This window comes from Triturus cristatus, chromosome 7 (assembly GCF_964204655.1).
Source record: "Triturus cristatus chromosome 7, aTriCri1.1, whole genome shotgun sequence".
In the NCBI taxonomy this organism is placed as follows: domain Eukaryota; kingdom Metazoa; phylum Chordata; class Amphibia; order Caudata; family Salamandridae; genus Triturus; species Triturus cristatus.
This window is the reverse complement of record NC_140590.1, coordinates 469875557-469889827: the sequence shown is the minus strand read 5'-3', so window position 1 is coordinate 469889827 and position 14271 is coordinate 469875557. Positions and strand designations below refer to the sequence as shown.

Here is a 14271-nt window from a genome sequence, read left to right as displayed (position 1 = left end):
TTGGTCAGAGGTAACTCGTGGGCTTGCGGTGGTGACGGGGAGTACTCCTTGGGACACCATTGAGGCCTGTCTGCTGGGGCTGCTCCCCCTCCCTGCAACGCAGATTTGCTGGGCTGGCCCTGATATTGGCGAAGCGCATGATAACGAAACGCTGGAAGACTACCCGGGCACAGCGAATTGACGCCTGGCGTGAGGAGGTGGGTAGATGGGCGGTGGCGGAGGGGGAAGCCTTATATCAGGAGGAGTATAGGGGTCTGAGGAAACGACCGATGTCACTGGATTGGGCTCAACTAGTGGAACGATTCAAGGCAATAGAAGTCTTGGATCCCGAGATATCGCAATATGGCCTGCGAGAGTGGGGCAGACATATAACAGCGGGTGGATGTATGTTAGTCGGTGCCCTACGTGGGTGCCTTCCGTGTACTCCGCCTTTTCCCGGCTGGGACTTATATTCTTTCCCTTCCTCTCTACCTCCAATGATCCTTTCTTTTGCTGGTTTTTCCCCCTTCCTTGTTTGTTTCCTTTCTTTCCCCCCCTCTCCCCCTCCTCTCACCCCTTTTAGCCCCCCCTCCCTCCATTCCCCATGCCCCCCCCCCCCCCTCGGAATAGACCCCTGGTCGGGGTTCTTGGGCTTGGCGCGCACCTGACGCAGGTACATCGGCGGGGTGTTCCTGCCACTCAGCGGCATTTAGGTACTTTGTTTTGTTAGGGTATGGTGGAGGGAGGGTTGTTGTGGGAGGGGGTTGAAATGGGTGTTGCACTAAACTGCATTTATCAAAATAGCCATTAACTGCCTGGGGTACCGGTTTGGTTACCTCTGATGTGACAATATTGCAATCGCTGGGAACTGCTGTTATTCTCTGAATGTGGGGCTATAATCAGGGAACGTGATATCGTAACACTGAACTTCTAGTAATGTCTCCAGCACGATTACCAATTGCATTATGTGCATGTAATTTCAATGTGATACTCAATAAAAAAAAAAAAATTTAAATAGAAGATCAGAAGGAATCCTGGACTGATCTCCGCAATAAGACTGTGGACTGGTTAAACAAACACAAATGGTTTCACCCCTCACGTATGAATGAGATCCTCATGGTCCGCCGAGTAGGGTGGATTGGCCAATCTTCCAAAAACATCGACGGGGACTGTGTTGTGATTAATTTTCGCAGGCCACAATTGGTTCATTGTATTTTAAGTTTTTGTGAACAATCATTTAGTCAAAGCTCAAAAATGTGTGCGATCCCTTTGGGCTTTTTCTATAAACCACTATTTAGGCCTATAGATTATGTGACCAACGCAATTCCTGTTTCCAACCAACTTCAGGCACTGTCAGATTTAGACGCACAGGATTGACAAACACCCTCAGTGGAACACCGTCCTCGCCTCCTGGTAAATCTTCACGATTCTGTTTTTCCTGTTCCCATACCCATTCCAGACGACCCCCTTGTCTAAAGTCAAAGCCGAAACAGACTTAATAATTCTGAGCTGGAATGTCGCTGGCCTCCAATCGAGGCTTAGCAATCAGCACTGGTTAGGCCTGATCGAAGTACAGGACATTGTAATGTTCCAGGAGACTTGGGCTACACAAGACCAACACCTAAATGGGTTTCATTGTTATAATGTCTTAGCTCGTAGTTCTGAATCTGGTCACCCCTCGGGGGGCTAATTTATTGGAATTAATATTGCTGCAGGTGGCAGTATTAAGGTTCTGCCCACTAATAGTCGTAATTTTCAAGTTTTGTTATATAAAAGAAGAGTTTCTTTGTATCTGGTTAATTTCTATAATAACGATTTTATCACTATCTCCAATAGAAATTTTATTAAACTTTTTGACTTTATCTCCCATCTTGACTCCCAGCAAGAATCAGTTAAAAACTACTGGTATTCTTCTGGGAGGTGATTTTAATGCAAAACCTATAGATAAATTAGATAGCTCTGGTCTCCATAACCCCAGTGCTACTTGTCGTAGGGGTGTTGAGCTGGTCACTTTTTTGAGTATGCATAATCTCACTAATGTGATGGACATTGTAAATGAAAATCGTGCTATTAATCCCCCTGTGCCAACATTTCAGGTAAAAGGGTGTTCCTCCACCATACATTTTTTTCTTCATATCCCCCACCTTGCTGACCACCTTATGGAAGCTGAAGTTATCCCTATGAGCCAAGGGGATCATAATCCTATCAGAATAGGACTGAGCCTAGCACCGCGGCCTATGTTTAATTCAGAATGCGGTGCTAGGAATTTAACACCCTCCTCTGACAATTTGAGGCTAATATGGAGGGGTGTAGATAATAATGACCTTTTCCAGAAGATGGTTAAGGGAAATATGCCCCTTATAAATTCGTGTTTATCAACTCAATATCAGCTACCTGAAGTTGTCTATGACTTTGACAAACTTTGCTCAGCATTAAAAACGCTCCTGTCAAAACCGACATCCTGAATGAAGCGAGATCCGAGATGGTTCGATCACGAGTGCTCGGAGGCTAACAAACAACTCCGGGGAGCCTAATTACCTGACCCTTGATGCCCCCTTGAAGTAAAATTGGCGAGGCGGAGGTATAAAACCACGATTTTTAATCGGAAAGGGGAGATTCTAAAAAATCGGTGGGAGGCTCTAGAGGTAGCAGCAAATACTAAAATGGGGGACACATTTTGGGCAGCCGCGAGGGACTTGTGGTCCATGGGTCAGCTCCTCACTCCGATAAGCTGTGCCATAGCGAGTGCGTCCTGGCAAAAGCACTTTACAGAAATGTATGCTGCACCAACACAGGAGGCTGAACACCTTGTGCTGGAGCCATTAACAAGGATACAGATGACCCTACCTGAGGTGGAAGAAGCGATTCACCAGAGTTTGGGCACTAAAGCCCCAGGACCAGATGGTCTACCCAGCAACCTTATCAAACACAAGCCGGACTTTTGGGCCCCCTTACTCCTAAATGTTTTTAACAATTTACCATACACCCCATTACCCAGCTCCTGGTCCACAAGTATTATCGTTCCGATTTTTAAAAAAGGGGATCGTTCCCAACCTAATTGTTATAGGCCTATCTCCCTAATTGATAATACCCTAAACATTTTAGGTAGATTCCTATACAATAAGATTTTAGAATGGTGTGAGGAAAATGAAATTCTAGATCCCTGTCAACTAGACTTTCGTAGTAAGGTGGGCACCATTCAACAATGCCTTAACCTCAACTTAATCATGGGGAACTACACCATTGCACGTGCTTCTCCGGTCTATTTGGCCTTCATGGATTTGACCTCAGCTTTTGACCTTCTTAATAGGTCAAAGCTCTGGTCTATCCTGCTGGCCTATGGATTGGACAATCCTTTGGTGTACTTTCTGGCACATCTGCACAAAGATCTCAAAGCGCGGGTGAGAATTGGGTGTGGGGGTGAGGTTTCGGAAGCCATTGAAGTAGGCAGGGGGGTCAGACTGGGCTGCGTCTTAGCCCCTCTCCTTTTTATAATCTACATCAATGGACTGAACAAATCCTTAAAAACCTTAAACCAAGATGTTCCAAAAATCAATCGGAGGCCTCTCCCCGTACTCCTCTATGCGGACGATGCGGTCCTTATGGGCTGCACCCCGAACTCCCTACGCAGGTTAGTACATGGTTTTGTTAGTTATATGGACAGCCTGGGTTTACGCACTAATTTTGAAAAGTCTTTTGTAATGTTGTGTGGCCCAAGGAAGAGTCAACTTAATACTATACTTGTGAATAATCTGAAGCTGATGAGTACTAGTTCTTCCATATCTTGGGGTGGTCTTTGCTGCGAACGGCTCCTGGTGTGAGCATATGGCTCACGCCAAAAGCAAGTTCTCAAAGGCCACCAACTCGACTCTTAGCCTTCCTCGCCCAAAGAGAACAGGTGCCATGTTAGCCATTTTATAAATTTTTAAGTCTCAATGTGTGCCGACTGCCACATACGGCACTGAGATTTGGGGCTTTGCCAATAGTACCAGTATCCAACAGGAAGAAAATAGATTTCGGAGGAAAGTACTAGGCATCCCAATCTCTACACCTCAATATATTTGCCATAACGAACTTAATTTACATTTTATTGAAGATTTTACTAGAGCGCATCCTGCCCTCTTTTGGTTAACAGTCTGGAAGAACCCGGCAGCATCCCTGACGAGAGAGATTATTAGTGACTGAATGGCATGTGCAGAAGGTAAAGACATACGATGGCTGTCAGGGGTGCACCAGAGCCTTTGTAGTGTCAATAGGGAAAGCTTTTACACAGACCCTAGTACAGCGATGGCCGCAAATAAAGGCGAGCTAAGGAGGGCACTTTACTTATCATATAGAACTGAAAGATATGAGAAGGAATACAATAAACCTCTTGTCCAGAGCTACATGGCCATTGCGGATTGTGTACACCAGTTGGCTAATTATATCAGACTGCCAATGAGCCACTGGGAGAGGAGCCTTCTGTTTCGCTTAAGGGCTGGTACCATCAAATTTGTACTATGTTTCCCTCTTGGTTACCACCATGACCTCGATCACATTCCATGCCCGTGCGATGGTCAGAGTGGACAATTTATCCAGCTCTTTCGGTTCTTCTGCAAATATTGTTTAAAATATATTAAGTGGTTCTTAACTCCTTATTTTAAAAAACACATACCCATCAGTCTGGAACTTACCTATTTAAAATTACTTACTCTAGACGATGAAGAGTTGGTTTTCCGCACTGGCACTTTTTTGAGAATTGCTGCTTGAGCACGATTAACGATGTCCAATTCCTAGGCTTTAGGTCTTTTATGAATGAATTATAATATTATTGTACATTGTATGCTGTTATGGTTTAAATGATTTATTATGACTTTTTAATCTGCACGTTTTTATCCGTTTGTTGTTGTTATGTGCTTTTATGGATACGATGGTATCCGAATAAAGTGTATTTGAACTTTGAACTTGAGTTGTATTGCTGTATTTGCTGTATAAAAAGCCATCCATGTCATTCCGGACCTCTGTTCTACTTTGTTCGTAGAAAATAAAAACAGACCTTATTAAAAAAAAAAAAGCCATCCTGTAGAATAAACTAACTGCTTATCTGAGAAGATAAGACAAGAACATAAAATACCATAATGTTTTAGAAATAATGTTAAACTTCCCTTATAGGCTCTAACAAAAGCAGTTATGGTGTGAAATCTGCATTAAGACGTTTTTATTGGCACTGGAGCACTGTATAATGGCTGAGCAAAATATAACTTACACCTACCAGTGGCAATATACCAGCAAAGTCAGGACACATTTCTACTGTATTGAACATATAATTACAGATGCATAAGGAATGTGTGCAGTACAAAAAATTATTAATATACATGTTTTTGATTCAAAGTAGTACTACAGATCCTATGGGCCCTCCTCCTCCATAAGAGGTTGGCCTCAAAGAATGCTGCATCTAATTATTGCTATGACACATGTGCCAAGTCAACATCTTTGGCAAGCCATCTAAATGAGAGAACTGCTAACAGGGTTACTGGATAAAGGTATTGTAACACGGTACGGTGTCGACTAAACAGTGGCAATGGTTGCAGCAGCAGGGCCGTCAGCTGGAAGGGCATTAACTGCTGTTGACAAAGGGACATTAGATATAAAACTGGAAGGCTCAAGAACTGGACTCGACTGCTTAGAGGAAGAGGGAGGAATGCTAACATTTGACCCATGAATAGTTGTTGTCTCAACTCTAACAGCGCGGATCGATGTATTGACCAATATTTCAGTTTTTGGATCGAGAATTGCACTCGATGATGGAGCATCTGCCACTGCAGAGGTAGTGATTGTAGTAATGGTTTCTGTTGAGGAAACCAGAGATACTGGGGAAGGTAACGGGCTCTTTCCAGGGCCTTCTTCTGGCCCAATAATGGTGACTGAATTTTCCTTTTTTGGTAACCAAAAGGCAGGATAGAGGGGCTCAGTAAATTCACTTTCAAACTTGTGTAACAGATTCATACTGCTGGTAACTCCATAAAAAGACAAAGTCCCTCTTTGATAGTTCAGGTAAACTCCAACTCTGCTGTACTTTGCAGACTTCAGTAGGGTTTCCACATCACCGTGCCAAGCAGAGAATTCTTTTCCATTCCATTTTAAAGTCCAGGAGAAGTTGTTTCCAGTGATGGTGCTGTTTGACTCGGATCCCTTCCGGTCAATGCATTTGTAGGTCATGCCAACATGTGTGTTCTCCCCTTTCAGCTCTACCTCGAAGTAATGGCGTCCCATATACATACTTTCAGCACACAGCACTTGGCGCCAGTTTTCAAAGCGGTCTGGGTGATCAGGGTAAGGATGCTGCCAGGGAGAGGAGTTGGTTACTTTTCGATTGTCGTCCAAAAGCCGGAGATACCGGTGGGCTGTGTTTGGATCCAGGGTCAACGAGGAATAATCTGAGAAAGAAAAAAAAATCTTTTTGTCATGCGACCATGAAGTCAAAGTTCATTAAAGACAGGACACGAGTAATGAAAAAAGAAAGAAGGAATAGATTTAGAGTAATTCTTCACACGTAATCTTGCACTAATCAAGTAATATAAACCCACATTCGTAATAATAAGCCCAGGGCTGTATCATTATGGTCTTTTCTGGTGCAGTTTACAGGCGAGCGCAGGGTGTGTGTTGGTTAAATTATGGTAATTCACAAGAAATACAAATAGGTGAACACATCTGGCTTCCTTCAAGTTGACACCAATTACATCTGGTTCAGCCGGTAAAGCAAATGTGAATGGCGTGTGAACGGAAATGTGATCATATATGCTTTATTTCTTCAGCAACACGGTCATCAATTAAACCTACAATAACAATTGAAATGATATATTATTTATAGTTCACACCGCTTCCGAGTATCACTAATGCTGCACAGCAGTAACTGTATCCACAGTGAGGAGCCACACCTCAGAGGATTGCTCATTCTCTAATGAGAGAGAAACTAAGGCGTGACCTACATACTGTACTGGAAGGAGTGTGGCATCGGGTTCCCGTCTGCGATGACTCGTGCACGTGAATAAACGCCCTCAACTCACGACAATGCCACTGTGAAGAACGGAGTCCAATGTGCTTCATGCTGTCCTTCATTGGCCAATATACGGGCTGTGACATATCCAATGATGTTTCACATTCACCGAAACAAAAACTCCGAATTAAAAGGGCTCAAAGGCAGCTGGCCCGTACAGGTGAGCCGAGTTCCACCTAGGGGTGCAGCGAGACCCGAACTTCATGAAGAGGAGAAGGTTAAGAAGTTAACCAATGGAAGTGGAGCTAACACTTCAAACAATGGGATGGAACTTCCTTAGAGCCAATACAAGAACATAGGGTGATAAATTGTGCATTTTAAACATATTAGTCAAACCGGATATGGGTTACTAAAGTGTTCTTTTAAACGTGGAACCAGTTCTCACAAGGTTATTTCAAGCTGGCAACCTTTTTTTGCCATTTCTCTGAACATTCCTCGGGTGTAAAACAATGAGTTCATGAAATAATTTTAATTCCATCTTCGGTGGCGTTCCTGTCTCACTGTTGACTAAAGATACATTTTCAGTCTGACCATCGGGACATTGCAACATATGCTTGTTTGAGGCCGCACACACACATATAGGTCTCAGAATATTGACCTTAGTGGGTTAATGGACCTGATTTTTGAATGTGTGGCTGGCAAATCTTGGCTATGATTTATAATATATCTTTAATTCCTCCTGAGATTGAATAAGCAAGGACAAATCAGATGGCAATATTACCTCTTATTAATTATTCTGCCCTGCAGAGGTCACTCCAACAGAAACAGAAATAGTGCCTCTTAAAATCATATGTTATGATAACTGCATTATATCAACAATCATGTGTTTTGAAGCTTCCAGCACATAACGTGTTAAATCCACTAAAATAATAATAACTTTTGTTTTGTGCATTATAAAATACAACATTTGTTATGAATTTCTCCCAAGTTCCTTTGAGACGGATGACCATATCTTTTATCAGAGCTTAAAGTGAGGGTTGAGGAAGACTCTCAAAGGATTGAAGCCTATGTAAAGAACAAGTAAACTAATTTTTGTTTTTCCCATAGTGTGCCAGCTGACTGGTTTTTTGGTTCTCCTTTAAGCTTTCTGATATTGCATCCACCTAAATTCAGCCAGGACTATTACCTTTGACAATGGTTGTTAGCTGTTTAAGATAAATGGGTAATACCAATAATTTTGTTATTAATCGAAAATGCTTCACTTTTCAAATGGAAGACTGTGGATTAAATATTATTGAGGTCTGTGGAAGTGGTAGTGGTCTTCAGAGGATCTCAATCACTCCTGTTATGTTAACTTTATGTTATACATGTGATCCCTTTTTCTCTTCACATCGGGCCCATCTGCTTACCTTTAACCTCATCTTTTTCCTCTTCAGCACCCTCTCTTCACTTGCTCCTGAATGCATTTCTTTGCATTTCCATTAATTCACCAACCCCAAACACACAACTCATCCACTCACCTGTAAGCAATGCATTTCATTTTTTAAAAAACTTTTGTCTTGTTGATATTTTGAGAACTGTGTACTTCCTTCACACACATTTGCACATAATCACAATTATAACTGGAATATTTGATGCACTGACAGACACTGCGAGAAACTTGCACTGCCTTCAGTCTCAATTCTAGAGTTCTTATTTGTGGCCTGTTAAAAATGCCTGGAGGCGACTTAGTTTAGAGTATGCACTATACAAGACTAATATGATAAACGAAAGAAAAAAAACCAGAAACACATCCTGAAACTACGTAACGGTCTTAGGGAATGTAAGATTAAGTAGAAAGTGAAATATAAACAGGAACTAAATCACTGACATGAATTGTTCTAACCCTTTTTACCTTAATTGTCCAAAAATCCATCAATTTTTTTGCCAGTTAAGTTAAGGACATATATATTAGGCCCGATGGTGAGCTATTTCAAAGTCTGTTTTTAAATACTACTGGTTCTGAGATCTGAATGGAATCACATATGATACCTAAGCTATCCTCAGGTGATAGTGCTCCATCACACAAGGGCAAAAGTCACAATCCATCATTTCATCTTGATTTCTTCTAAAATGCCCACCGGCCCGGCATCTAGTGCCTGGATGCACCCACTAAATATACTAAAAACCTATACATGCAGGGATCACTTACACCTGGAAGAAAACCCAAAAGCAGCATGAGGCCTGTTTTATAACTGGCTCTGTGGCCAAAGCAGAGCATTGTATAATGGATCCTTTGAGAAACTGGCAACCAGAGAATCTTATGGTCTTAGGGCCTCGTGGTACTTATTGCTGAAATTCATGACAAGTCATATTATGAATGTCGAATCTAAACATCTGACTTGGGAAGGTCAACATAGCAAGCACTGGCGTAGTTCATAATATGGGAGAATTATCAACACAAGCTTTCAAGTGGCACAGAATAAGACAAAGATTTTTCTTCAAGATACTCATTTGAACGGCACAACTGCAATATTAGGAAGAGGCAGGTGGAAATAGCATCATTGTAATCTTTTCAGAAATCATTTAAATACAGCAACAAAGGTAGTTACAGTGCCTAAATCAAGCTAAACTCGTCTGGTTAGAAAGCTGATGAGCCCGAGTGTCTATGTCTATAGTTAGCATCGACCTTGTTTCAAATTTTGACTTCTTTCAAATGTGTTTTCCATCCACTAGGGGCAGTGCCAGATGAAAACAGGTGTTAAGGATAAAGGTAAAAGTAGGTGTACAACTGCAGATTTAGAGCCTTGACTGGACATACACAATTCAGGAGTCCTAATTTAGGGATGGAAGAATGGAAGAAACTTCCTCCTCTTCCTTAATCATTAGAAGAGCTGTGAAAGTGACAAAAAAGAGTGAAGGCTTGTAATCGTGCTGACTGAGGGTGGATGAAACCAGAAGCTGGGCAACAGAGTCATGAATGGCCTTAATCTTTTCATAGAAAAAAAGAAGCCAAATTGTCACAAACAACTTGGAAGATGGAAACAGTCACTTTGACACATGGCAAATTGGCTAGACTAGAGACTACCTGATAAAGAGCCAATGAAAATTTGGATGACTGAGAACTAGAATTTGAAGGTAAAGTGGTCTTAGTAGAAGTCAGAGACAATTTGCAATGTATGCTTTGTTGACAATTTTTAATGCTTTCAAAGGCTGTCATGTGTGCATGTACATGCAAGTTTGATTGATAGATTGATTACAACAGAAATGGGCATCCTGGGTGTTTGTGTTTTGCTAATTGTAAAATTGTATATTTTGTCCATACAAAGTTGGAAGCATTGCAGCCCTATTTCTTTTCCCTTACCATCAACCAGTATGGTTAAAAAACCTCTGCCCTGTCTTATTCTATAAAGAACTATGCTTTGATGATTACCACATCATTTCTGCAGTTTCCTGTATTAATATATACAGCATTCTGGTAGTATGGCACCAGGAGCAAAGACACGTAAAACTAAGGGTTTTATTTAGAGTTTGGCAGAGGTAACTGTGGTGCTTCCGCCCCACCAAACTCACTCTTCTCCCGGCCGATTACAGTGGGTGGGAAGGCACTGTTTTCATCAGTGGAGCCTCCACTGGCTCTGCTGGTGTAAACCTCTGACCTGGCTGCCCATCGGCCAATGGGCCACCAAAGTCAGAATGATGGTCATCCCACAAAAAATCAGGGCAGGTTTTTAATCCCTCATTTTCTCTGTACCGAGCATGGTAGATATAGGCAAGAGAATTGTGGAATGGTCCTCACACAGGGGGAGAAAGGCCTTCTGTGTTATGTACTGAGAAAAGAAATTCCCTCTTTGAGAGCTATATTCCCATTACAGAGAAAGTCACAGCTAGACATGTGAAGTGGATGGTGCTCTGCTTGAGTGGCGGAAGCCATGGGCTGATTCCCCAGCCAATCTGCTGACTGTCCACTAGGTGTTACAATATTGCACTAAGTGTGGTCTACATTGTTATAGTAGGCAGGGTATCTGACACATCAAGCTAGTCTGGTGGTATTTGTGTATAATCAATACATATGCATGATCTTAAATGCCTATTTAGCTATCTTCTATAATGTTATTACAGTGCAAGAGCAAAGGCAGAGCTAGTGACTGCAGGTAAATGGTTAAAATAGCTGGTTCCCATCACTCTCTCCAAACACATCTACACACATCCAAATCCCCTTCTCTATTTTCAATACATAACTGTATCACCAGGCAAAGACAGAGGAGGGGATTTAGAGACAGTGAGGTTGCAGCAGGTAGAAACATGGACAATGTTGGTGGACTTGGTGACCCGAAAGAGAGACTAATATATTGTAAGCTATAAACCTGTAGTTATATCAACATGATGGAAGCATAAAGTCTTAAGTGGGTGACTGGAGATGCCACATTTATGCTTTGCACAAACCAGTGGACCCGGGAGCTTCATATTCTTCTTTTATTGTTTTGCTTAAAAAGCAGTAGCTACTGTTTTTTAAGGTAAACAATAAAAGAAGAAGAATATGAATAAAGAATTTTCTACAAAAACAATTTGATGGAATTTGAAAATATGTACTGTGTGTTTGGATTTGTTTAACACGTGTGTTGAACCCTCATGAACAACAAGTGATATACAATGTAGAATTGTGGTGCTGAACCATTTTGGTTGATTAATGTTTAAGGAGTGTTTTTTTCTCTATTGGAAGGTGAAAAGGGCTGATCTTCTGGTTCTGTGCACCATTTTTACTGTTTGATAACTCTTCCCACCAAAGTGGGAGGTGTGGTAGTTTTTTGCCTCATCCCCTTCTTGCATAAAACTGTTTTTATTTGTCCAGTTACTTTTGTTAGTAAGGATTACGGCTAACCAGAGGATTACCACTCAGCAGGTTGTTAGTGTGGTTTTCGAATCGTCCTCTAACCATTATTATGAGACTGACTCTGCATCTGAGGCAGAGGAGGAAGTTCATGATTCTGGCAGTGAATTTTCTGTCCGATAGGAATCATCTGATGATGAAGACACTCTCAGTGTGGAGGAAGTGCCTCTTTTAGAGGAGGACACTGATGTGCTGATAGTGCAGCAAGAGGCATCTGGATTGTAGCCTGGGGCTGAAAGGCTTCCCATTAGAAGAGCTGAACTCTGGGTTGCCCCAAATATGGTGCAGCCGGCATTGCCTGCCTTTAGTGGTGTTGCAGGGTGTAGAGGGAATACTGATAACTTTTTTGCCTATAAAGTTCTTCCAGTTGTTTATCGATGATGTAGCATTGGATGAGATTGTTGATCAGACTAATTTGTATGCAGAACAGTTTATGAGGTACAGGAATGCCAGACTTAAGCCCCACTCTAGACCTCCCTGGTGGACTCCTACAAATCTGGATAAATTGAAGAAGTTCTTGGGTTTCACTTTTTCGATGGGCTTGATAAGGAAGTCATCACAGTCTTCATATTGGTCTACTAGTCCCTTGATGACAATGGCTATTTTCTGCAACCGTAAGTCATGATCTGAATTTGCTTCAGATGCTGCATTTTATTGATAATGCTGTAGCATTGCTACGAGATCACCCTGATTGTGACGGTCTTTTTAAAATTTAGCCTGTCCTTGATCACTTTGTTGATTGATTTTCAGACACCTATGTCCAAGGGAAAGAAATAGCTGGAGACGAGTCTTTGGTCCTGTACAACGGCAGTTTGGTATTTAGACAGTACGTTCCTTACAAGAGGGCACATTATGGAATTAAGATATATACGCTGTTTGAGAGCAGTACTTGATATCCTTATAATTTCAGGGTGTACACTGGTAGGGATTCCACTATTGACTTCCCTGGTTGTTCCTCCACTTTTGGAGTTAGTGAGAAAATTATGTGGGAAGTTGAGAAGAGGATTTTTTAATAAAGGACATAATTAATACGTACATAACTTCTACACTGGTGTGCAGTTGTTCAAGGATTTGTTCAAAGTAGACACTGTTGCTTGTGGCACAATTCGCTCTAACTGTAAAGGTTACCCCAAACAGCTTGTTTGTAAAAAACACTTCAGAGGGGACAGTGCAGTGCCTTGCGCAGTGATGAACTTCTTGCTGTAAAATGTTCAGACAGGAGAGATATGTACATGCTGACTACCATTCATGGTGAAGGTACTACACCTATGACTGTTATGCTCAGGCTGATGAAGTGTGCCAAAACGTATGTGCATTTTAGACTGCAATAAGCACAAGAGTGGAGTAGATAGAGTAGATCAGAGGTTGAAATCTTACAGTGCTGATCGTAAGGATTACATTTGGTATAGAAGTTGGCTAGCTATGTATTCCATTTAGCACCCTCCGATGCTTTTGTTGTATTCAAGGATTGTTCTCAAGAGGCAAAGGTGACATTTGTTCAGTTTCAGCAGTCTGTGATAGGCAGCCTTGTTGTAGTGGAACAGGCAAGTGTTCCTACAGTTGGAGTAGTGGAGGATGTGACTAGATTGAATGATCGCCACTTTAGTGATCATATTCCTCCCACGTCCAAAAAACACTTTCCCTATAGGAGATGTAGAGTCTATATCCAAAGAGGTGTGCAGAAGTGAGTGGTATGTACTTCCCCGCGTGTACTTCTAAACCTAGGCTGTGTTTGCCCACATGTTTTAAATTGTACCACACACAATGGAGATATAGGGAACACCATAAGCGTAAAAGTAAACTGACTGATCTCTATCATTTTATAAGTTTTGTTCAGATTTCACAGTTGACATTAGTGTGATGTAATTAATGTTGTGTTTGCAGTTATAGTGTTGCATCTACTTCCAATCAGTTTGCGTTTTCATTTCTGTTATAAAAGAAATGTGATGATGATGTGCGTGGACTGGCCCTTGGCTGGTGGTGTGCGTGGACTGGTGGTTGGCTGGCGGTGTGTGTGGACTGGCATATGGCTGGCAGTGTGCGTGAACTGGCGTTTGGTTGGTGGTGTGCGTGGACTGGTGTTTGGCTGGGCGCAGCAATCACAACGTCTGGCGGCCAATGGAGTGTGTGGACTGACGCTTGGCTGGAGGTGTGTGTGCGCTCGTATTTGGATGGCAGTGTGTGAGTAGTGACTTGCTGCTGATCACTACACACACACTGCCAGCCAAACGCCAGTCCACACACTCCACTGGCCGCCAGCCGTTGTGATTGCTGTGTCAGTCGTGTGGGCATATGAAACTGATGGGCCCTTCACTGGCACTGTCTGTTGGTGTGAGTGTTATTGTGCTGGGCCCACAGCTGGGGGTGAGAATGGTCTTGTGTTTGTCATGAATGAAAGGTATGTGAATGGCCTGTAGAATGGTTGGTGCCTTGACCCGGCTTTACA

At 42.2% G+C, this 14271-nt stretch overlaps 1 protein-coding gene across 1 annotated transcript in view; it reads right to left on the bottom strand.

Annotated features, from left to right (window-relative positions):
• Nucleotides 1-5154: 5154 nt before the first annotated feature.
• TRIM16 (tripartite motif containing 16) overlaps nucleotides 5155-14271 on the bottom strand; it is a 112531-nt gene continuing 103414 nt past the window's right edge. Inside the window, exon 6 of the mRNA XM_085616799.1 lies at nucleotides 5155-6395. Coding sequence (XP_085472925.1) covers nucleotides 5527-6395 — 869 coding nt within the window. The 3' untranslated portion in view covers nucleotides 5155-5526. The remainder of the gene's footprint in view (nucleotides 6396-14271) is intronic.